The sequence below is a fragment of the Gymnodraco acuticeps genome, unplaced genomic scaffold (genome assembly GCF_902827175.1).
Source record: "Gymnodraco acuticeps unplaced genomic scaffold, fGymAcu1.1, whole genome shotgun sequence".
Lineage (NCBI taxonomy): Eukaryota > Metazoa > Chordata > Actinopteri > Perciformes > Bathydraconidae > Gymnodraco > Gymnodraco acuticeps.
Genome location: NW_022990999.1, coordinates 378,967 through 404,532, shown reverse-complemented (window position 1 = coordinate 404,532; position 25,566 = coordinate 378,967). Strand labels below are relative to the sequence as shown.

General features: G+C 42.3%; 1 protein-coding gene across 10 annotated transcripts in view; it reads left to right on the top strand.

Moving 5' to 3' along the window:
- The window catches only part of LOC117559260 (rho guanine nucleotide exchange factor 10-like protein), a 75,983-nt gene extending 54,896 nt beyond the window's left edge, over positions 1 to 21,087 (top strand). For 6 of the 10 annotated variants that reach the window (XM_034235943.1, XM_034235941.1, XM_034235942.1 and 3 more), the window contains 6 exons: positions 1,681 to 1,895; positions 6,494 to 6,651; positions 6,743 to 6,885; positions 18,660 to 18,831; positions 19,209 to 19,325; positions 19,810 to 21,087. In XM_034235943.1, the coding sequence (XP_034091834.1) occupies positions 1,681 to 1,895; positions 6,494 to 6,651; positions 6,743 to 6,885; positions 18,660 to 18,831; positions 19,209 to 19,325; positions 19,810 to 20,390 (1,386 nt within the window). In that variant the 3' untranslated portion in view covers positions 20,391 to 21,087. The remainder of the gene's footprint in view (positions 1 to 1,680; positions 1,896 to 6,493; positions 6,652 to 6,742; positions 6,886 to 18,659; positions 18,832 to 19,208; positions 19,326 to 19,809) is intronic. The other 4 variants (XM_034235940.1, XM_034235944.1, XM_034235945.1 and 1 more) reach the window with 1 other exon arrangement.
- The last annotated feature ends 4,479 nt before the right edge of the window (positions 21,088 to 25,566 follow it).

Genomic DNA, 25,566 nt, shown 5'->3' with positions numbered 1-25,566 from the left:
ACTGCTGTACAGCGAGTTAGCATCTGTACCTTCTGAAAGCTCAACAATATCCCAAAAAACATTGTCCACTTCCCCTTTTCCTGTCATGTCACATCGCACGTAAATAATCATGTAGGCCCGCCCATGAACTGTGCTCTCATCTATTGTGATACTAATTAGTGGGCCCATGTCTTTTATGTTGGAAACGAATTTAGCTCTCATTTCCTCTGCGATATGCCTGATTATTTCAGCACAGGCATGGTCCGATTTGTGCACAGTCCCTACCGTAGCACCATTGAGTTGTTGTAGGAACATTACAGCAAGTAGCTTTCTGTATGACATTTCTTCTTTGGCAATCATATACGCAGATCTGAACGATGTATATGTCTCCTGCATTAGATCAGCATTGATTGCTAATACCTTGTTTGGCAGGACATCTTTCTTTCTCATCTCCGAAATTGCGATTGCCTTTTCATGTGCCTGGCTCTTATCGTGCTTATAAATCTTTTTTCGCAGGTTATTTTGTTGATCACAGCTGACCTGTCCCTGAATCCATTCTGGTGAAAGGTGCACTCCGGTGGATTTCTCTCCGAGCGGCAAGGAGATCAATATTGTTTTTGCGTCTTTGCAAATCTCACATCCACATTTTTTATTTTTGATGAAAAGCCATGGATACTTTTCTTTCCACTCACTACATCTTTTCAGTGTCCAGTTAAAAGGCAGGCCATCATGGGCATCGTCAGCGTCAGGTTCGCTAGTGCAGGTCGAACCGGCGGCTGTGGCCGTTGTTGAAGCCTCTTCTGAAGCCTCTTCTGGCTCCGCATCGGCAGGCCTTTCCCTCTGAGTGGAGCTGTCAAAATCGACCCTACAGCCGCTAACAGCTGGCGAACTAAAAGTTGTCCGGTTGACATCTTCATTTTTCGACTCCTTTGCTTCTTTAGTCGTGAAAACCAAAAGCTGCGAGGCTTGGCTGTTTTCGTTTCGCCATTTTCTTTATTATTTAGTAAACAACATCAATATGAACATTTCAAATCCCGCGCCGGCGCCACCGTAACCATAGCAACGTAAGTAGCGTAAACAATGCAGCACCGCCACGTACAGAGCAACACACAGAAATATTCACAAATGTAAAACGAATATTCAGAAACTGTAATGAACAATGCCTATAATTTATTTCAAGAACTTTTATTTACAGAAACTCAACATTTCTAATCTGTGTGACACAAATATGCACGATTTTTTTGGGCTCCCCCTATTTATCTCAAAGTCGGCCTTCGGGGGAGCTCCCTCCCTCTTCGGGGGAGCCAAGCTCCCCCTGGCTCCCCCCCATTTCGAACACTGACCCTGACCAAGCGTCGCTCCTGGACGTTTAGGGAGTGAGAGTGTGTTGCCAGAACACATTCTATGTTCAGTGTACGGCACCAATATTCATCAGATATGTGGGGCTACCTAACCTTCTTAGGAAGTTATTCCTATTCCACTTCATTATTATTACTATTACTATTATCAAGAGCTTGTTACCCTTTTGAAAATAAATTGTCATTACATTGTATTCATGATGTTTAATGATTTCTAGAAGAAGCCCAAGTTTGATTTGTGTATTGTTTATTTTATCATGATTGTTTGCTAATGTGGTAAACTCCTTGTCTTTCTTATTGTTTTTGAATGAGTAGACATGTTTCTGTTTCTGATGGAGTTCAGGTTGCGGGTGGAGGAGGCGGCTTGGACCACGGCCAGGTGGAGATCTTCTCCCTGAACCGCGCATCTCCTCGCCTGGTTAAGAGCGTCCCGCTGAGGTCCCCGGTCCTCTGCCTGGAGTACGTGAAGGAGCCGTGTCTCAGCTCAGAGGGCTGTGTGGGGCCCCCCCCTGCTGCCCCCACAGAGAACATCATCTGTGTGGGCCTGCAGGACGGCAGGTCAGTTGGCTCAGAGCCCAGATACTTTCCTCTGGTCTGCTCAGGTTTCACAGACCTGGTATTAATATTATCTCCACAACATAATTGGCAGCCAAACGGGATTTATTCTATACTTATACTCAGTACAGGTCATCAATACAAATCCTCTCTCTGTGTGTTCTGGGGCCTCATTTATAAAGCCTTGCGTAGGATTCACGTGGGAAGATTTCTTACGTAGGACAAAGCAAATAAATACGCACAGACATCAGTGTTTCCCCTATATACACATAGTGGCGGCGCAGCACCACTGCTGAAATATGCGCACCGATGCTAGGGGGCGCTAGCCAGGTACCAGGTATTTTTTTATTAAAATAATAATAAGTGGCGACCCTTTTTCATTTTTGATTGTTTGTTATGTGGATTTGTAGTATTTGTGTTACTGTATGTTCAATAAAGGTGTATTTTTGCTAAATGTTGAGACACAGGGCCGATTTTTGGCATAGGCGACACAGGCGGTCGCCGAGAGCGCCAGATCTGGGGGGCGCTGCGCTGGTAGCTCTGGGAGGGAAAAAACATTTTTGACCTTTGGCGCTCATCCAAATGTTCGGCCTTGATGTAGCAGCATTCATAATTAAGTAAATATAACACCCTTTTCATCCCCCCCCGGTTACACCTTTCATTTGCCCTGTACGATGGGCGCTGTAAGTGATGAAAGTGGGGGATGATGGCTTATCAGGCGCCCGCAGCTCACAGCCAAAGTGCGAGCGAGAGAGCGAGCGAGGGAGAGGGCGCACCGGTACCGGCGCTGTTGTTATTAGAATCTGGTGCTAGCAGCGCTAACGGATATAAGAAGTAGATGTTTCTACAACCACTGTGGAGGAGAGCTCTCCTGTCAGACTGAGAGGCTCAGTGAGGTAAATAACTCTCTTACCTCATTCACACCAACGGTGTTTCAGGGCCGGTTCGGAGCTGGAGTTTGAAAAGCACCGGGTTTTCCTGTTCACACCGCAGCGGAGCAGCCTCTTAGCTCCGGAATCCGGTTCGTTTCAAGCACCAAAAAATTGTCCGGCTAGACAAAAGCACCGCATACGTCACGCTTACGTGGAGGCGGGGGCAGGGGCGGGATCAACTCCTGAACAACAACAAAAAGCTGGCGTTGTATCCAGTTTGTACACAACGATGGAGAAACTTAACAAGCAGCAGTGGTCCACGGAAGAGACCAGCTACCTACTGGGAATCTGGTCTTCCGAAGACGTACAGAGGAAGCTGGAGCACAATCGGCCATTGTTGTTGTTGTCGGTGTCAGCTGTGAGGGGTTTCCGCGCGGTTTGGCTTTATGAAGCAGGCAAGCAAACGGTTACGTCATGATGCAAACGATGACGCAATGACGCAGCACCAGTCGGACTCTGGGCGACTCAAACGTTTTGACCACAAATTATGTAAACACATATTTCCAAGGCACTCCTTTATAATTATTAGGATAAATAAAAACAGGTTTGAAATCATTCCAATGTATACTATAGGACAGTAATCCAAAAATATTGTTTAAAGTTGGAGAGATACAAAAATATGCATAAATAAATAAATGTTAACTAGATCAAATAAGATATGAATGAACAACAAAAATAAAATAAACTACATTTATTTGTTATTGGCTATGGTAGGTTATTGGTTATGTTCATAGACTTATTTGATTATTAAAATGTAAACCGATCTTTTTCATATGGGTGTTTAGAGTTGTACCCCCTAGATCAGGTCTCTAGTAATTCTGCTCAAAATGCACCATATTGAAGCATTTCACTTTAAAATGTTCAAAACAATCTTCCCGGGGGGGCATACCCCCGGACCCCCCTAGAGGATGTGACGTCCATCCCCCAATTCAAACATTTTCACACAATAATGAATACATTTGAAGCCATTTTTACATATATTACCTATGTCAATAATTTTCAGTTTTTGTAGTGTATTTGCCTTTTGTAGAGATTTTTCATTTATTCTTTACATATAAAATCTCGCCTAGGGCAGCAAATTGGCTAGAACCGGCCCTGGTACTAGGCCTCAAGAGCCTTTCACGTGCCTTAGCACCCCCGTCAGCACCCACCCCCTATGCCTCCATCCTAGGGGAAACACTGGACATTTTCCGATTTATGAAACACACGGCGCAGCTTTTGCGGGCTTCACGTAACGCCCATATTGCCTATAAATAGTCAAAGAAATGCCCCATATTAATATTCATTCAGACTGACTGCATGAAGAAGATCGCAGGAAATGACGACAGATCAGCTAAAAAAGACATTTCACATCGTGTCAGATTTTGGTTCTTTTGGGGAGGTGGAGACAAATCACATTGTTTGGTAGATGCAGTTTGAACCAGAGTAGCGGCATGGAGGTCGGATCGTCACCAAAATAAATAAATAAGTGGTCCGAAAAAAGTTAATGACAAAATACACATAACGTTCCTCAGGCAGTGTGTTTGTGCCGGAGACAGGAGACCCCCCTTGATGAGAAACTGTAAGTGGAGTCAATTAATGTTTATTTTTTTATTTGGTGGTTTGTGTTCCAGCTGTCAATCAGCTGTGCGCAGCGGTCTCCACTGCAGCCTGTGTGTCTCAACTGCCCCCCCCCGCAGCAACTCTATCCACCACTTAAATGAAATAAAACAAATCTGTTGTGTAATATCAGCTGCCAAATCTACCAAATATATAGTGTTCTTAGTTTCCATACCTCCTGTGTTTTATGAGCAGTGTTGTGCTAGTTACTGAAAACCAGTAACTAGTTACCATTACTAGTTACTTCATGTCAAAAGTAACTCAGTTACTTTACTAGTTACTTACACCAAAAAGTAATGCGTTACTGTGAACTGTAATGCATTAGTTACTTACAAAAAAGGGCTCCCATTAATGCTCCTTCATTTCAGTACTGTTATTGCATTGGAGAATAATACAATCTGTTGATCAACTTGACATGCATTATATGCAATCTGGATTGCATCGATATTAGCTGGCTTTCCATTTTTGTATATTCTTTCTCCAGGTAGTTGGAAAAAGTTTTCCGTCTCATATGCCGTGTGCCGCCCGGACATGGTATCATGCTAACTAGCTCCCTGAAAGCGGGTGACTCCACTGTAGCAATAGCCTGCATGTGTTCTACAACATACCGTGCAATGGCTTTATCGACTTTTCCCTGGCTAGCAGTCCCTTGGTTAAAATCCAGCCGCTGTTGCTTAGGTGGAGGTGGAGTGGCGTTGGATGAGTCTGGGTCTGTGCCGGTCTTAGTTACTAGCTTCGTCCCAGCATGTTGTTTTTGCAGATGTTTTAAGAGATTTGAATTACTGGTTTGGGCAGTAGATAGGCTCTTTGACCCGCCAGGACATAACTTACATTTAACAGAAACGTTATTTTCTTTGTGCTCGACAAAAGTGAAATAGTGAGAATATCTCCAGGTGGAGAAACTAGACTTGAGCTCCGCCGCCGCCATGATAGTCTTGTTAGTAAACAACACAAACACGCCCACAGCCCGTCTCCGCATGTGACACAGGAAGTATCTAAGTACATTTACTCAAGTACTCTGTTCGCCTGGATGTTGACTATATAAAAAAACTAATGCAGTAACGGAGTAACGCAGTAACGGAGTAACGCAGTAACGGAGTAACGGTAACTGAGTTACTGAATTTAAAAAGTAATGCGTTAGAGTACTAGTTACTACCAAAAATAACTTTGTAATGTGTTAGTCCCAACACTGTTTATGAGCCACTAATCAAGTCTTAGCAAACGGCATAAAACATGATTAAACGTGATGGTATATAAAACCATGCTCGTGTCTACAACCTATAGAAATGCAAAACGGCGTCAGTGTAGATGTAATTCTGTCCTTCTGCTTACCGCATCATTTATGAGAAAACATTTCTTGACAAGAGAACATAATCGAGGGGTGATCAATAACATTTCCGTATTTATTTATTTCTCCAAGTTATGTTTTTGTGTGCACTGAGGAGTCTCAAACAGGTGTTTGTTAAAACTTTTTCAGATTGGCTTTAATCAATTTGTGAAAATGAATTCTTCATATATGATAAATGAGAGGTAACATTTTGTTCATGGTATTATTTCCACATATTTCTCTCCATTCTTCCTTCTGCCAACGGTGTCGCAGTTTCTCATCTCTCCCGTTTTTGTGCCTAGTGCGTACGCATGGGTCAGAGTTTGCGTGGAGGACCGCACATTTTCCCGTCATGTTTGTTTTCTATAAATCGCAAACATTGCGTAGAAACTGGCGTACGCCATCTTTTGAGCTTACGCACCGTTTATAAATGAAGCCCCTGCTCTTCTTTTATAGACTCATATTAGCCATATTTATATTCCATTTCTTCACATGGTATCTGCACCACAGTGACATGTTCCTACTTTAATCTTACAGTCTGTGTTGTTGGGCAGTGTGAGTAATCTTTCTCAATACCTTTGACATCTGCTATTAATACACAATTACTTATTTGATTCTACTACAACCTCAAGAGGTGAACACAGACATGAGGCCGGTATCTCAGACGGAAGCTTCCTTTTAGCCTGTCTTTCATTCTGTGTCGTTTTTGACTCTTCAGTGGAGTGTGCACCATGTCTCTGCAGCGTCTCGGTGTACAGCAGCGTGGACACAGCGGTGCAGTGGCTGCTGACCTTAATCACCCCAGACCGCTGTCCCGTCCTCTGCCTCACACACACGCCGGATCTCCTCCTCGCCGGACTGGCTAGTGGCAGGGTGGCAGTGTACCGCAGGAACCAGGGGGGTGGGTGCATCCTGATGCTGCTGCACATCACACCACTGCAGAACCTGAGCACAGAGCTGTGGACGGGTTCTAAATCTTTGTTCCCCTTTAGAGAGACTGTGGGATGTGGACTCGTGCCGGCTGCTGTCTCTGGGCGGCCCCCCCGTCTGCACCCTGCTCACACTGGAAGACACGGTTTGGGCCAGCTGTGCCAACCAGGTCTCCGTGATCCAGGGAACCAGCCTCCACACACAGGTAGGTCCAGGGGCTCTTCGTCCACATGGAAATACGATTTTAGAAGTATTTTAAATGAGTGTTTGTCTTGGATCATTGGTGTTTCACTTTGGTCAACGTAAATACTGAAAAGACTTTGGGAAATATTACTTCCGGGAGTGCAATTAAAAGTGATATCCCTTTATAGCCAGTATGAATAGGGGAATGGATAGAGCATGTAAAACAGTTGGAGCTATCCTTTAAAGTCCCAGAGCAGCCTGTGTGTCCTGTAGCTGGGTAGCTCGGCCACATACAGTATGTGATGTGTGTGTAGATTAGAATCTGATCTGGCTGCACCCCTTCAACCCCTGTTTACACGACGACGATACGGGTTGTGTCCGCATAGTTTCTCTTGCGTATAGCCCTTTTGTGTACACGAGGCCATAACAAAACGATAGAAACGAACCCCGCAAACGATAACGGGTCCCAAGGTGGTGTTGAGATCTTCATATTAGGATAAATAATTAAAACGAAAGTTGGTTATAATCAAATATGGTCAATTATATTGTTGTATAACCCACAATGAAAATGCTTCATATTTTATGATTTTCTATATTTACAGTATAAGCAAAACACAAGTGGTTTGTTAAATTGAGTGTGTGAGGCCTGTTGTGGTCACTGATAAGAGAGGAGAGACAGTTTCTTCCCTCTTCCCTCACAGCAGTACACACGGAGGGGGGCTCCTGACTTAAGGAGAAATACATTGAGGCCCCAAAAAGGTGGTTATGTCATAGCCGAGAATAATATTTTGCAAGTCCTGCACACTCGAGGTCATGAACTTTTGTTACATAAGCCTGGGAAGGTGTGTCTTATGCCATAGCCATAGAATAGGTCTGGTCATGTCCTGTACATCAGAGGCCATGCCCAGTTTCCACAAATATGGGTATGGAGGAGGTATCTTTAGGTTTTTCTATCCTGTTTTTTTAGCATAAAGACACTGGCGGAGAGGGAGCAAACTAGAGAGAGAGGGGGGGTTCCCCTGGTATACTCTCTCCCGGTAAAGCTCTCTCCCTGGAGAGCTGGGTTTTCGCCTCGGTAAGGTTCTCTCAAACTTGGTAACTATTGCTTAAATCTCTGTGGATTGAATGCTGAGTGAATGAATGACAGTTTTTTAAAACCTTCGATCCATGAGGAAATCCCTTTGGGTTCTGTCGGAATTCAATCTGAACATTTTGAGGAACTGACCTCTTACATGTGTCGGGCCATAGTGTGTGGATGATTAACCCCGTCAATCTGTGAGGAAACTCCCTTTGGATTTGGTCGGAAGACTTTTAGATGTATGAGTTATGAATTGTGAATGTTAGAACCTTCGATCCATGAGGTGATCCCTCTGGATTCTGTCGGAATTCAAACTGATCATTCTGAGGAGCGACCTCTTAAATGTGTCAGGCTATAGGTTGTGAATGTTAGAACCTTCGAACCATGAGGTGATCCCTCTGGATTCTGTCGGAATTCAAACTTATAATTTTAAGGGGATTTCAAACTGACCATTCTGGGGAAGCTGACCTCTTAAATGTGTCAGGCTATAGGTTGTGAATGTTAAAACCTTTGATCCATGAGGAAATCCCTTTGGGTTCTGTCGGAATTCAATCTGAACATTTTGAGGAACTGACCTCTTACATGTGTCGGGGTGTGTGGATGATTAACCCCGTCGATCTGTGAGGAAACTCCTTTTGGATTTGGTCGGAAGACTTTTAAATGTATGAACTATGAATTAAGGTTTTAGATTAGAAAATAACCCCAGCATGATATGTTTAGTATGATTATAATATTGTAAAGAGAGAGAAGGTAAAACCCCTGTATACGTTTGGACCTATTTTTCTTCAAATAAACTGATCCCACCTTTTGGACTGGGACAACTTAAAAGACAAACTACCCTTGGATAAGGTAAGGTAGACTAAAAGCTTTAGGAATCCAAAGTACAACATATAATAAGTACCCTGTATCAAGATTGATGCCAAAACAAGTGACATTTGACCTTTTTAGAGAGGTTTAGCAAAAAAAAACTCCACCTCTGAGGTGATTTGGGTGGAAATGGGGGTTTTACCGTTTCTCTGGAACCCATTGGTCGATTTTGGTGATTTACATCTCTTTCTGACCGTTAGAGCCAATAGAATCGAAGGGGAATCTCCCCACTCACACACATACTAAAACAAAAAGGTGGGGGCTTCATGCACACAGTTTTGCACTAGAGTGAAGCTGTTTCTAGCTCTGACATCTGGAAACCGAAAAGCAGGTTTATTGCTTATGGATTATCATAAATCATTTCAAAGGGACACAGACACATTGGATTAACCTATGGATTAACTTCAGCAACGTTTTTATCGTTTTAATGCCATTGAAGACCACTTTTGACCAGACTACGACACAGGTGAGCCATGTTAGCGTTTTTAGCTACCTAGCGCCACATGTTTTGATGTCTGTTCTTGTTATTATCTCCGCGAGTTCGTATCATTGAGTGATAATGTATGCACCCATCGATTCTGTGTCATCTCACGATGTGAAACGATGTGTTGGATGTGCAGCAAAGATAAATAATAAGGTTTTGTGAGTGAATTTCGGTGCAGTAATCTGTTAGCATTTTTCGCTCGTTGCTAATTCAGAGGCTCAGCGTTAGCATTGTGGGGTTTTTTATTTATTTATTTTTTTAAATGATCAGTTAGATGAGTTTCTTCCCGTTGCATGGAAATAAAACATTCATAGTTTATTAAATGAACATGCCCTCAGACACTGTTTCCTGCAAGATGTTGCGGGAGGGCTTAACAGGTTAAACAGATTAAAAGGGTTGTCTGAATTGAAACAGCAGTTAATTGAACCTGGTTCTTCAGGAGTTAATAGAGGTGAGATCTTGCTGACGTTGGTGGATCTGAGCCAAGCAGTAAACTTACATAGACTCAATAACTTCTGGGAATTAGTAGGTCTGAGTAATTTTCCGGAATAAATTATCAGCTCCTCCCGACTCCTACAGTGGATAGATCTGCAAACGGGACGCTCTGGGGGGTAAAACGGCTCTGTGTGTAGTTCTCTGATAAAGATGAAATAGCCCCGCCTCCCTCTCCCCATGTCTCCCTCTCCCCTTGTCTCCTGCTCAGAGATCAGCTGCTGGGCTGTCAGAAGAGGGGGAGGAAAAGAGAGGCTCAGTTTATTATTCTTATATTATTATATAGAGTCGTTATCGATTTGTTTTAAATCTCAATAAATAACAAAGAAGACCTCTGACCGGCACTTTTCTAATTTTGTCCGGAAGATTTAAACTTTAAAGGACATGTTGACCGGCGAATTTTTTAACGGAAACTCTGGAAAGTCCTGTCGGAGTGAAACTGCGAATGGCCTTAAAAACAGATGTGTTCGTCATGAACACATCTGTCCATCAGACAGAGGACTGCTGTGCCTCCTGTCATCATTAATGGACGTCTCTTTAAAATGACCGCTCAGAGGAGAGGAGTTCTCATTTCTCTAACCACCTGCTGCTTCCACTCCTCTCTCCTCGGTTCCCCTCCTCCACTCCTCCGCTTGCATCTCCTGTGGGCGGGACTAAGTCTTGAGGATAGGAGTCGAGGAGGGGAATTAGAGAGGCCCACTGTGATTGGCTTAGGAAGACCATGAGCTGTGCTACATTTAAAAGCAAACCACTGTTAGCAAAATAGCGCAGCGGTGAGGCATCTAATGAAGAAGCCCCCAGGATTCCAAATGAAGAACACAGCTTTATGTTGGACTGAACAAACAGTCCTCATGCTTCACAGGCGACATGATTGGTTATCAAATATTCCAAGCAACTGTAACAGCAGCGTTGTATCCATCCCACTGTATGAAGGTAGATATGGTGCAAAATGCGAGAGCGTGTAAAACCTGATGTGAGCACTTGCAGAAAAAAAATCTGAGCTTGTGTGCATACATTTACACTTGTATAACATATCCACATAACTGTGAACCAAATGTACACTTGTATACAATATCCACGTAACTGAACCAAATTTACACTTGTATAAAATATCCACGTATCTGTGAACCAAATTTGAAGTCACAGAAGAAAAAAAAAAGTTTTGTAGCTTGTAGAAAAAAAATGAACTTAGTGATGAAATGTTCAGCCCAAGACAATTGTTATATATTAAGGATATATATATATTATAAAACTTGTCATTATTTCAGTACAGTTCAATTGGTTTTATTTTCATAAACGGTTATCAAACGTTAGTGCCAAAGCAGTAGGCTATAATATATTAATTACTGTTGTAGACTACAACCACTACTTGTTTAGCTAGCATAAACTCAACAAAGCTAGCGTTAGCTGGCTAACTGACGTTATTTTGCCGCTAAACTGCACTAGTTTTAAATTCGTCAAATATTTTTTAATTTAGTTTTAGTCTTAGTCCTGTGTTAAATTTTCTTTTTAGTTTTAGTCATATTTAGTCACCTTCATCCTGTTTTTATTTAGTCAAGTTTTAGTCGACTAAAAGTCTGAGCATTTTAGTCTTATTTAGTCGACTAAAAGTCTGAGCATTTTAGTCTTATTTTAGTCGACTAAAACAGTAAAGATTTTAGTCAAGATTTAGTCGACTAAACGTCTGAGCATTTTAGTCTTATATTAGTCAAAGAAAACTAATTATTTGAGTCTACTTGTTGTCAATGAAAACTGTTGAGTCTTTTTTAGTCATCAGATGATATAGAACATTTCAGTCAAACTAGTCTAGCCAAAACCAATAATTTGTCATTTTAGTATATATAAATAAATAAGATTATATCTTGTCCTTATTTGATGAAAAACACAGGTTGAATGATTAAGAATGCAGCTTTGCAGAGAGTATCTGGTGAGGTTTGTGGTGTTTTTACCAGCTGTGTTATGGCCACATTGCTTCCCTTCTGATAAAACAATGCATTCGCTTTTTTTCTCCGCCTCATTGGAGCAAAAATGGGCCCAAATATCACATTGTTTCTTTCTCCCAAGCAGTGGTGGCTTTAGACTTTTTCGTTGTCAGTCATTTTGACGGACAGGATCGTAACATTTCCGTCATAATCCATTATTATCCGTCGAGTGCACAATTTATCACTCACTCGCGCTGACGGGGGGTTATTCGGTTAACGCGAGTGCGACCACTGCTCCCAAGCCCTGTTGTTGCCATTTTATTTTCTGTTGAATAAGGTTAGTTAGACCATGAGTTAGAACCGAGTCTTCCTGATAGTTCACAGTGTGCCACTGCCCGGTGTAATTCAAATCTCCCACCGCGCGCAGCACAGACACACAGCTGCTGCCCAGCCGCAGCACCGGAAATGGAACTGCTGGGAGAAAAACTGACTATCAGAGATGTAACGTTATCTTTGATAATATTTAGTCTCCTCATTTTTCATCGACGAAAGTAAAGAGAGATTTTGGCTTAGTTTTATTTAGCAAACTACATTTTCGTCTCGTCACTTTTCGTCAACGATATTGCATGATGATTTCGTTACAGTTATTGTTTGCTGCCGTCGGTGCCGTCGCGTCATCGTCTCGTTTTCGTCATGGAAAAAAAGGTCGTTGACGAACATATTTCGTCATAGTTTTAGTCAATGAAATTAACACTAAACTGCACGATATAAAATGGTGGTCTTCAAAGCGGATTTAATCCTCAATCACAATAATAATATTCAAAGTAATACTGGGCAAGTAATGGGCAAAACTTACCGTTGATTGACGCGCCATGTCAGCGGACTGGTAGCGACACGAACCGTTAGCCCCGCAGTCATCCGGTTCGACGTGACTATGGCTGTGACTGTGTGACTGAACCGAGCCTCGTTGTTCTGATAGCTCCGCCCCTTCGCTACAACCCCCCTCCCTCCCCCCACATCTACAGGTGAAAATTACTTTTGCGACACATTTATCGCAAGAAGTGTATCAAAAGTCAAGACCGCAGATTCGTCGATTTATACTGCCACAGAGCAGATTCGTCAAGTTGTAATGACTGATTTGAGAGGTTGTAATAACCAAGTTGCAGTTGTAATGGAAAATATATTTAAAAAATATGTATTTTTCTGCAAGTGAACAATTTATCACTAACTTCATTTTTTTTCTACAAGCTACAAAACTTTTTTTTTTCTTCTGTGACTTCAAATTTGGTTCACAGTTACGTGGATATTTTATACAAGTGTAAATTTGGTTCAGTTACGTGGATATTTTATACAAGTGTACATTTGGTTCACAGTTACGTGGATATTTTATACAAGTGTAAATGTATGCACACAAACTCAGATTTTTTTTCTGCAAGTGCTCACATCAGGTTTTACACGCTCTCGCATTTTGCACCATATCTACCTTCATACTAGTGATGGGAATTCCGGCTCTTCCGGCTCCCAAACGGCTCTTCAGTTTACCACTTATTATACCTTTTAATTAAATCAAATGTAGCCCTGTTTTGACTAATGATTTATATGTGTACACATATATCACTTAAATTATTCAATACATCCTTTGTACTGAAGTATTCAAAAGTAAAAATTACATGTTTAATATAAATGATTTGCTGTGGCCAATTGTTTTCATTGCATTTACAGACCCGTGCAACTCTCTGATACCACCCAATGAATGCATTGACTTGCTTGTAGAACCACGCTACATAAAACAGATAGCAACACCTATAAAAACTATTTTAAAAAAGGGGCTACTGTATCGACCTATATAAAGTATATAAATATAGTTTTTTTTTCAAAATACCAAAAATATCCTGCATTTTAGCCATACCTCATTTCGCTCTATTTGCTCTTTCCAGCGCTGTTTTTGCAGGGGGCTGATTCTGTGTGCTGCAGCTGACCACGCCCCTCTGCAGGAGAGGGGAGCGTGCTGTGAGATCAGCTGCTGGGCTGTCAGAAGAGGGGGAGAAAAAGAGATCTCCGTCCTCCGTGTTTTATTCTTATAGAAGTAAGAAGAGAAGTAATGGGGCAGAAACCCTCCTTTTTACGCAGCGGTCCAGACATAGACATCAAACGGCGACACATATTCAGTTGCCAGTTACTTTGGCATTAGGGCAGGGATATCTAGATACTTTCCAAGGTTTGACATCATGAATTGTGCTACTTTTAAAGCAAGCAACGATGTTTTCAAATCTGTAATCAAAAAGCTCCTCAAAAACACTATCGACGCAGTTCCTGCCGTTGCTACGTTAGTTCAAACAGTAACAACGGACTACTTTTCTTAGCGGATGCATGTCAATTTAAATCAATACATAAAACTATTCTTTAAATCAATAAAATCATTTTCTAAATCCATAAAAGCATTTCCATTAATATTGGGAGTCATATTGTTACTTTGTTGAGAATGTGGCCATGTGTAATAAGCGGGATAATGTGCACATTGCATAATGTGCCTTCATGCCGATCTCTCCGCAAAAATGGCTCGTTTGCGGGCGAGAGCCGGCTCCGGTCGTTCACTTAAAAGAGCCGGCTCTTTGAGCCGGCTCGTTCGCGACCGACACATCACTACTTCATACCACTGAATGCCACATGTTATACAGTAGTACACAGCCTGCATCAGCCGGCCCTCACAAGCTGTGTCTCTGATGCCGCAGTGCCGGGCAGTGTTTGTGACACTGCTAAAATACAGGTTTACTCCTAGACAGCTAACTGTAGAAGCTGTGGAGTGGATGAACACGAAGAAAGGCAGAAATCTCCTCTGGACTGAGTGACTGTAGTTATTGTTAAGCTGTCCCGTTCTTTCAAATATACCATGTTGTTAAAATGCTCATTTAAATGATGCCACCATTGGCAGAGTCACTACATCTTCAAATGGTTTGCTTAAGAAATGTTTCACCTCTGCTCTGTTGCACAGGTTCATGTTAAAAAGCTTTTTCTAAAACTAGGCCGACCTAAGGCACATGGTGCGAGGCACTGCAGCAGCTGAAAGCTTAACTTCAGCATTACTTAGTCATGTTTGCTCTCAGATAAACAGTTTATGTGCCTCATCCTAGCTAGTGGAGTGACTCTTCAGTTTCTATTTGTTGCCAATTTTTTACATTGGCTTTAGATCAGGGTTGCCAACTCTCACGCATCTGGCGTGTGACACACGCTTTCACTCTCAATCTCACGCTCTCACGCTGCCCAAACTATTCTCACGCCAAAAACAAGAATACCGAAGACTAGAAATGGTTTTGAAAACTTTTGTTACGTAGTGATCGACTTCTTAATAGAACATCTTTGATAATGTCTTCTGGCCAATCAGAATCAAGATAACGGCATGGTGTTGTTGCAGGAAGTCCCGACGGAGAATACTTTTGCTGTAGTACATCTCTATATACATCGATACAACATTACGTGTTGATAGAAACCAACACGTAATGAAATAAGACTCCACGGTTTGATGATTGATAGGTGTGTGGGCTGTCTTCCATTTTAGCACACAGAACAATGGGGGCTATCCACCCTTATCCACAATGTAAAGTCATTCACAGCCTCTCCCCTCTTCTCTCTGTGAGGAGCAGCAGGTTCAGCTTTCAGAACAAAGTAACAACAAACTAAAATGGCATTCATTTTTTTTTTAAATGTGTATAATAGATTTATTTATTTCTCTTCTCAAGAGAGTACCAGAATGTGTATTTTATGTTAGTATTTCAAAAAATCTCCTGGGGGAGAATCCCCCCAGACCCCCCTGCAGGGGTTGGGTTTTCAGCACGTCAACTCTTTCACTTGTGGGGAAATTGCAGGATTGGCTCCAGGTCGTCCTTTTTATTTACTACAAGACAAATGTGCCTTTTTATTTCATACAGTTCAATTTGGATTGAGACAGGGAAATAATCTAAACCTCCCGCGTGGCGTTTCACTGTCAAGGGGGCGGGTATGTAATTAGGCTACATTGCAAATACTGACTTGAGCCCCACCACTGTATGGGTTAGCCCTACCATAGAAGACCCAACAAAAATACTGCCGACCCTAAGATCCGGTAGAAATGATAAAAAGTAAAGTCTGCTGCTTATTGTTCTACTAGGCCAAAATAGAGTCAGAGTATGAGAGTGAGAGTGTGTTAATTAATATATTTGGCAGTTTGGAGTAAGTCTGTAGATTTGTGTGTGTGTGTTTTATGTATAGGCCTCTCACGATAATTAATTTTGTTGGATACATTTTCCAGGAAATTATTGCGATAAACGATAATATTGTCGGCACCGTTGTATGGCCATTTTAGACCACTGACATAATGATAATATATAACAGTAATTCAAGAAGGCTAGTCACTGTGACCTTTTTACCTGTGCTGGACTATGGTGATTTGTTGTATATGAATGCACCTGCCAATTACCTGAGCAAATTGGATGCTGCGTATCACAGTGCTCTGAGATTTGTCACAAATTATAAAGCACTGTACCCTGTATACCAAGGCAGGTTTACCATCACTCTCTGTACGGAGGCTCAGTCACTGGTACACTTTTATTTATAAAGCTATGTTGGGTAAACTCCCGTATTACATCTGTTCTCTGGTAAAGCAGAAAGTTGCAAGCAGCTATTGTCTGAGATCGCAGGATGTAGTCTTGTTAGATGTACCAAGAGTAAGGACTGTCTAAGACTCTTAGGTAAGACAGCTTTTATGTGCGCAGCTCCACTTGCTTGGAACAGCCTACAGTCCAAATTGAAATTGAGCAATTTTATTTCTCTGAATGTTTTTAAGGCACGTCTGCACGAGATGCTTTCTGACACTATGGGTGTTTGTAAGTGTTGGTGAATATGATGTCCTCTATTGTTTGTTTTTATGTTGTTTTTATATTTCATGTGGAACTAAATTGATGTAGGTCTCCCTTGTAAAAGAGATCCATGATCTCAAGGGACCTATCTGTCTAAATAAAGGTTTGAAATGAAATGAAATGAAATGAAATGAAGTACATCCTTTCAAACTGCTAGTCACATCCTCATGTAAATGGCAATGTATCGAGTTCATTTCTATTTATCGTACGATAAGTCAATGAATTGCTTATCGCGACAGGCACACAATAAAACGGTGGAAACAAACATGTGTTTGACTTTCATTAGTGAATGAGACTTTGTGCCCTTTATAGTCTGTGTCCAATATTGTGTATTTGTATATATTGTATATGTATCCTATATGCTAAGGTCCCGCTACTGACACGATAGCAGTCATTTCGTGCGCATATGTGTAATCAAACCCATGATATCAAAATCTCACTCCAGCCAGGAACCCCAAAGTTGGCAACCCTGCTTTAGATCCTCTTCATTGTGGATTTAATGATTATTCAAAATGATCCCAGTCAGGCAACTTATGAAATAGTAACAACAGGCTTTCAGTTTGATAAAGAACATTCGGTACCACTTTACAATAAGACTACCCTTATAAGGGATTCATAAAGGGTTTATAATTAGGTTATTAATTAGGTTGTAAACACTTTATTAATCATTAAGAACCATTTATAAACCAGTTCTAACATAGTTTTCATACATCAACACAGGCGCACTATTTGGCAAGATGACTAAGCCTTATATTGGCACTAGCTTACTTCGTCTTCTTCATCAGCCAGCATCCTTAGGCGCATTCACACCGCAGTACTTTTCCCACAAAGGTTCATGAGAACTTAGTTCATGAGAACTCTTTAGTTCTCATGAACTAAGTACAGATCGCGTTCACACATAAGTCCCTGTGGGTGGATTAGGCAAATGAGCCGCTGACGTCACTTCTTCTTCTTCTGCTTTGGGTTTACTGGCAGGCCGCAAACAACTTCACGGCGTATACTGCCGCCCAAAGTCCCCGGCCGGAAGTCCCCGGAGTTGGGGACTGGCTTCAGTAGAAGCTGCTGGGACTCCGAGCAGCTTCTACTGAAGCCTTCCGAGTAAATCGCCAGAACGCCGAGACCTCCTCATCTCCACCGCTCCCATGTTTTATTTTGTGTTGCCATAAGTTAGTCTCTCTGCGTTTCTGCGCTGGGCTAATGCTAATGCTAATAATGCTAATGCGAGGATAATAAAATGGCGGCTTCACAAAACTTTTTGGGAGTTTTACGGGGCGTGGTTTGCATTCCGCCCAGCCAGTCAGAAATAGGAACCTTTTTCTCCCACGAAAGTCCCTGCTCTCTAGCAGGGACGTAAAAGGGGGTGGAAAGGTTCTCATGAACTAATTTTAGTACCGGCTCTTTTTGGTGTGAACGCGACAAAAGAGTTCTCATGAACTAAGTTCTCATGAACCTTTGTGGGAAAAGTACTGCGGTGTGAATGCGCCTCTTAGTATCTGTTGTTCACTGAGTAGATTCCCCCCTTCCATCTTGATGTTTCTTGGCATCTCTTTATGACCATTTATTTACGAGTTACTAACATTTATAACTGCCAAAAGGGAGCTTTATTGTAAAGTGTAAAACACATTCCCATTTATTAATGAGTTACTACCATTTCTAATAAGGCTTAGCAGTACAGATAAATGTGGGCTCACTATTTGGCAAGCAACCGGTCACCGTTGCCCTGTTTATCTCATGTCTTATAAAAGCTTATTAATGATTTATAAAGTGTTCACAACCTAATTAATACATTAATTACAAACTATTCGTAAACCATTTATAAGGGTAGTCTTATTGTAAAGTGGTACCGAACATTCTAACTAACCAACAACATGATGAACAGAAGTGTACAAAACAATAACATTCTGCCACATGTGTCTTCAAAGCAATGGGTGTGATTAAATGGTCTGCCTTTGTGGATAATAACCATATATACAGTCTATGATAATAACACATAAACATGGCACACAAATTATTCCACATGGGTTTGTGTGATATTTGAGCACCTCTCTTCTCTTCTCTCAGAGTTTCAGAGCCCATTCTGATCCAGGACGCAGTGTCAGCCATATGACTCGCTCAGGCGGGGGGGTGTGGATGGCCTTCACCCAGGGATCCTCTATCCACCTGTTTCACACAGAGACCCTGGAACATCTACAGGAAGTCAACATCTCCACCCGCACCGCCCATCTGACAACAGGCAAGGCCAGGACGCTGGTTAACATCCACGCGGACAGACACGGTTACCGTATCACACACATTTAATCTCATGCTTAGAACTAAAATAAATCCTAATTGCATGCTGCAGCTCAGCATTAGAGCCATGAGCTTTATAGAGGTAAATAATCTGATAAATCATTTTTTGTGACTTTTGTACACTGTCATGTCGTCCTGTTCACAGATCCGTTGGCATCTCTCACTGCAGTAATAAAAAAAGACATTTATAAGTAAAAGCATTGATAAAAGCAGAGGTAGCAGCCATGACAATGCAGTGGTTCCTGGATGAAAGGACTGTATCGTTGCTGTGTCAACAGTAATGATTGTAATGTTATTGGGCGATGTGTGTTTATATTCCAGGTGAAATGTGTGTCTCCAGCTTGCTGATCTGCCAGGGCCTGCTGTGGGTGGGGACAAGTCAGGGTGTCATCCTCACCTTCCCTGTGCCCACCCTGGAGGGCATCCCCAAGATCACAGGTCAGTGCAACACACACACACACACACACACACACACACACACACACACACACACACACACACACACACACACACACACACACACACACACACACACACACACACACACACACACACACACACACACACACACACACACACACACACACACACACACACAAACTCTATGTGGAACATCCAGGGTATACATTATTTTACATGAATTTAAAGAGAGCACACAAAATGGAGACATTATTATCCTCCAAGAGACCTGTTGTAGATCTGATTGCAACATCCACTGTCCCACAAATTACAAACAAATCTTATACTTATATTTTATATACCCAACTTATACCTGTGTTGACTAATGTACTCACTGCCAGATAGACAGCACTAACAGGGAGTAGAACAGACAGATTACAGATTCACACACAAATTCATACACTGCGGAAACTACTATACAGGCTGCCCCCCCAGGTAACATTCAGAACTGTTGAACCCCCAGGTAAGGGGATGATGTCTCTGAACGCTCACTGTGGTCCGGTGGACGTCCTGGTGGCTACGTCCAGCACTCTGGCCCCCGACCTGCTCAGGCGGAACTCCATCCTCAACGGTTGCGAGGAGGGTGTCAACGGAGAAGTGGGGTGGGATAAAGTGGATGGGGGAGGGGATGAAGGGGGGCAAAGGTTGCATCAGGGCAGCTCTTCAAAGGACGCAGAAGCTCCTTCACCCAGGGAGAAGCCCCGCCTCCTACTGCAGTACCGCCTCCACTCCACCCGACAGCTGCCCGGCAGGCTGCTGACAGCACAGCCTGACCAGGGGAACCCCCAGCCCCTCCCAGACTCCTCAGAGCACAGCCCAGAGGATGGCTCTATCTATGAGGTTAGTGAGGACCCTGATGTGTGGGTAAGGGGGCGGCCCATGGAGCGGGGGAAGGAGCGGGAGGCCAGGCGCGGCAAAGTCACCTCCACAGCCATCTTCTCCGGGGGCAAAGGGTCCCGCAGGATGGGACCTGGGGCCCCCCCCTGCTCAGACACTGAGAACACTCTGCTGCTGTGGCAGCTCCCGCTCACTCTCGGCCAATGAAAGAGCACACCCAGTCACAAAGTCATTCAAACTAGCTGCACCTTTACCAGCTTTGATAACACTTTGATGATCAATAATTATAAAACATATCATATATATTATTCTGAAATGGACCAATCTGCACAATGACTACTTTTATTCTATTATATTACTATATTCTGAAGCTAATACAGTGCAGGACTTTTACTGCAACAGAGTATTCCTACACTCTGGTACATCTACTTTTACTTAAGTAGAAGATCTGAATACTTCTAAAACCTCTGGTGTGCAGCTACCTGAGGTCTTTGATGATTTTGTTGACTTGCAGCACAATCCCTGAACTATGGCAGGAGAGTGGAAAATAATAAGGAAGTAATGTACAGTGGATGGAAAATTATTAAACATGAAATGTTATGAACATTAGTCAGATGTATGTCTCATAGTCTTTATAAGTTATAAGGTAAAACCATAGGATGTTCCCTCTGCTGCACTGCCCCCCCTCCTGCAGTCCTTCTCTCTACAGATCTGTCTCTGTATGTCCACCATCACACACTGTATCTAGCACTATAATGGCGCGTTTCCACTGCAGCGGGTAGCTCGCGTTTTTGGTTGTGTTTCCACTTGGCCTAGTACCGGCTAGCGGGTCCTAATTCACAGTTTTTCTGGCCCCATAAAATCGTGGTTCTAGGGCCAGGAACAACCAGGCTGAGTCGGGCTGAATATGCTAAACTAGAGAGAGAATCGCTGGCAAGGGGGCTACAACTACTACAAGATGAACATATTTGACCGTGATTTAATTGTAATACACGTTTCAAAATGATGCCGAAGTAACAACATACTGATACCGGTTAGTGAAAACCATGAATTAACGCTTTGACAAGTCTGCGGACAGACGGCAGGCGAAAAACCCTTTTAAAATGCGTGTTTTCTAAATGGAGCTTGGCTAAGCTAACGTTATATATGCTCCGACCGTCCACACTCACAACAACGGCCTATACAGACATAAATAAACCAGCGACTGTATTCTCCATGACACAGACGGTCTGTGGTTTGTACTTGTTTAACTTTTGTCTAGTTTCTGAACAGATATGAAGAGCTGTGAGCTCTGAGTGCTAAGAGCTAACGGCTGTGTTGCAATTCTGGGGCGCTCATTGAAGATGACGTCACAGCTCCGCCTACACTGCGTTACTATAGTAACTACCCCAGTTCCTAAACTGTAATGGAAGCGCAGCATTAAAGTGAGCCGGGCCTAATAAGGCCTAACCAAACCGAGCGAGGCCTGCAGTGGAAACGCGCCATAAGAAGCCCCTGTGTTTTAACTCTCAATGCCCGCAAAGGTGTGTTCACTGGTTCAGCTGTAGTGAGTAAATAGTAATGAACATTCCATATTTAGTATACCTCTGTAAATAGGCTGCAGGATGTTCTGTGCACATACCCAGTTCTGAGGTCCATTCCTGGTATAATGGGCCTTTCCACTCTCTTGTGATCTATACCTATCATAATACCTGTCTGGTGGAATATGCATTATGATGTGTTCAAGCTCTATTCAGTTAATTGGGTGAAGGTTAATTATAACGTTATCATTATATGTTTGTCATATATTGTTAAAATTCATTTGAGTAAAACTTGAATATGTCTGTTAATTGTGTGTGTTCTTTTTTTTAAATGAAGATAAGAAAGTAACTGGTAATAATTATAATCTAATATTATTATTACTGTAATGCAGTGGTGAGCCGTGACTTTTATACCTAGGCCCTCTGACCCCCCCCCCCCCCCCCCCCCCCCCCCCGGAAATAAGCTGCGCTCGGATTCCCTCGACACAAAAGCAATGGGATTTCTCCATAGGATTATGGAAAATAGCTCGAAATAAGATCTGTGGAAAACGAACCTGTTAGATTAATGCACGTTTTGTTCAGCCGGATAATATCCACATGTCTACCCTACTTTTATAATTTTCTAATCGATAGATTTATGATTAGCATAAGTTCGTTCATGATGGCTCACTTCGTGATAGTGAGGACATCGTTGCGAAATTATTAACCGAGTTATTTTCAAGAGTGAGTTACAATGATAAACTGGAGTGGCAAAGGATCAGCTGCATGACCCGCCATCAAGTGCTTCATCCAAAAGGACAGGAGGATGGACTTTGTGCTTCAGTGATTTGATCATCAAAGGTAGGCCTAAGTCATTTTCAATGTGGGCCGCCGTGCCGACTTAATTCATTTTTAAGGTTGCAGAGGCTGCCCTGATGCCCCCCCCCCCCCCCCCTCCCTCGAAAAAAAAGAAGAGTTATTACGTCACAGTGTATACTTCAGTGGAATATCAAAACAGCGGCCCAGGGTGCAAAACGCATCAATGACAGCGACCCTCTACCACACAAAACAACATTCACAGAAGTTGATGTAATCCGTGATGCAGTCTGTAAGGCTGTTGATGTCCTCCCCGTGAGAGTCAGTGAACACATCCCACGCAGTAGAGTCAAAACAGTCTTTCAGGGCCTCTTCAGGCTCCTCAGACCACTTCTTCACGGTGCGTGTGGGCACCGGCTGTCTGTAGACCAGAGGTTGATACACAGGCTGGAGGTGAACCAGGTTGTGATCAGAATTGCCCAGGGGAGGAAGGGGGGATGAGCTGTATGCATCCTTGGCATGGCCGTATCCACCATTGAGGTCCGGACCTCGGTAATATTTTCCGAGCTGTGTATATAACTAAACTTGTAAAATAACTGCACTAAAAGGGGTTATTTGTAGTACTTCCATTTCCTGCCGATGGGGGTGCTGCATAACTACGTAGCCTCGATTAAAGCAAACAGAAGAAGACGACATGTATCAACAGTCTATGGCAGTGGTTCCCAAACGGTGTGCCGTGAGGCAAGTCCGGGTGTGCCGTGGGATTTTGTGACAACCATACGTTATTATTGCAATATACAACTACACATAAATAATACTTTTTTTATTTACTATAATATCAGTACTTTGTAGGTTTATATGTACGTAATCTGCGCGACTTGTGCGTCCACATCTCCACGTGCAGTGCTGCATAAACATGGCTGAGTCAGCGATAACTCTCGAGGGGGTGGAGGTATGCCCATTATTTTGAGTTCGTCTGAAGAATAGACAGGAATGTGACGGTGAGGTGCAAAACTGTGTCCAGGCCAGAAGCTATTATCCACTGCTGTAAACACCACGTCAAACCTCAACAAACACCTGCAAAGAACACATGCTAAGGTGAAGCTACCGCACAGCTATTTGTTGTTTGTTTATATCACGTCGTCTGTTCTTCTTCTCTGTTTTCCGGTTGTTGCCTGTTTTGAATGACAAATACACACTACCGCCGCCTGCTGGTAAGGACCCCATCTCTGGAGTTGGCATTCTCTACTCTGATTTACATGAAGAACAACAGGAGGTCACGGGACTCACGGCTCTCTGTTGAACAGGACTTGCGAGTGGCCCTCTCCTCAGTGCCACCAAGGATTAAAAAATTCTGCGCGCCCCGACAGGCACATGTATCTCAATCATTTGTAAGTCGGCAAAAATATTTACAATAGCACATGTTTCAATGCTGATTGCTGAAATGTTAATTTTGTGACCTGTCTGGTTTAAATGAGTGTGTTGCTGCTTTGATGAAACCTAATTTGATAAAGTTTCAAATACATTTCTGAAATATTTCATTAATAAATATTTCATGAGTAATATAGTTGTCTTTGTCACATTTTATTTGGCATTAGTAAATAATTATGCACATTTACAGATATTTTACATGATATGAGTGATAACACGTGTTATAAGGGCTATTTTGCACAATAGGTGTGCCTTGAGATTTTTACTTGTCCTTTGGTGTGCCTTGGGCACAAAAAGTTTGGGAACCACTGGTCTATGGTATCAACAAACCACCGCAGCCCGGACTTGTACCGGAGCAGCGGAGGAGTGATGAGGTATAGATCTGAGTCCAGCGGGCTGCTTGTGTTTCTGTTCATCAGGACATCATATGACCGGCAGATACTTTGTAAACGCTCTACGTTAGTCAGTGGACGTCCGACAACATGCACACTAACTTATATTGCAGCTATAGGCTATACTTTGGTTTAAATTGCGTGAATAAACTAGCTAGAGAGCCAAAGTTAATTACATTCATCCAATGTCAGAAGGATTACATTTTAACAAACGTTGTAATGCTTTTCTTTCATTTCAATTTGAGTAAAACATTGAAGATATAACATTGTATTGTTTTCTTTTTACACTGACTCAGATATAATGAAAAGACTTCGTCAGTTGAAGCTCAGCTTTGGTAAGGAAGAGACAGGACAGGCAGAGGGAAAGAGAGAGAGAGAAAGTAATGGAAGTCAGGGAGGAACTGCAGGTACAGTCACCAGTGGCGTTTCTATATGTACAAAAGTGATGGGGCACAACAAACTTAGATGTCTATATATAAGCTTCTGCAGTGAGGTTCATGGCTGGTGAGGCACTGGCAAATACACTCAGGTTTACAAATATTATATTTTGACCTAAATCAAAATATAATACTATTTCAAAAGCTTTTTTTGTCTGATGCTTCAATTAATTTTAAACAGACAGTTCAACAGAAGGATACCCAAAAAATGTAATTTTATCATTTAAATATTGAATTGTTCTCTCTTAGTAAGATCCCATTTTCAATAAAATTGTGGTCTTACCTTGACTTGAAGATGAAGTCCATTTGCCTATCCTTCTGGACAAAAATCTCTTACTTTTTTATAAAAGTCCTCCTTATCTTCTTAGTTTTAGGACGCGTCTCTCTCCTCCTCTTCACCTGCTCTTCACACACCACACTTTTCGCGGCACACGTACTTACAGCCAATCAGCTCTGAATTATGTGAGATGACGTATGGTGGGGATGGCAGCTCTATGCCCCTATGGTCATTATTTTTTGCTACACACATTAAATAGGAAAATACTCTGAGCAGTGTAGTTGTTACAGTCACCGTTCACTTAGACAGTGAGAGGGAGGGGCAGGATCGGGTTTTGTCCCACATGGCTCTAAACAGCTCAATAGGCACACACTGTAGACACTAATTAGAAGAACACATACTAAAACAGCAATGTACAGACGAATCAGATGATTAAACATGATCTTAAAATATATTTAAAACAAAAAAAATTCTGTTATGTGCTAAGTGCGTTTTTCGCTTAGTGCTAATTCAGAGAGTTAGACTTGTGTT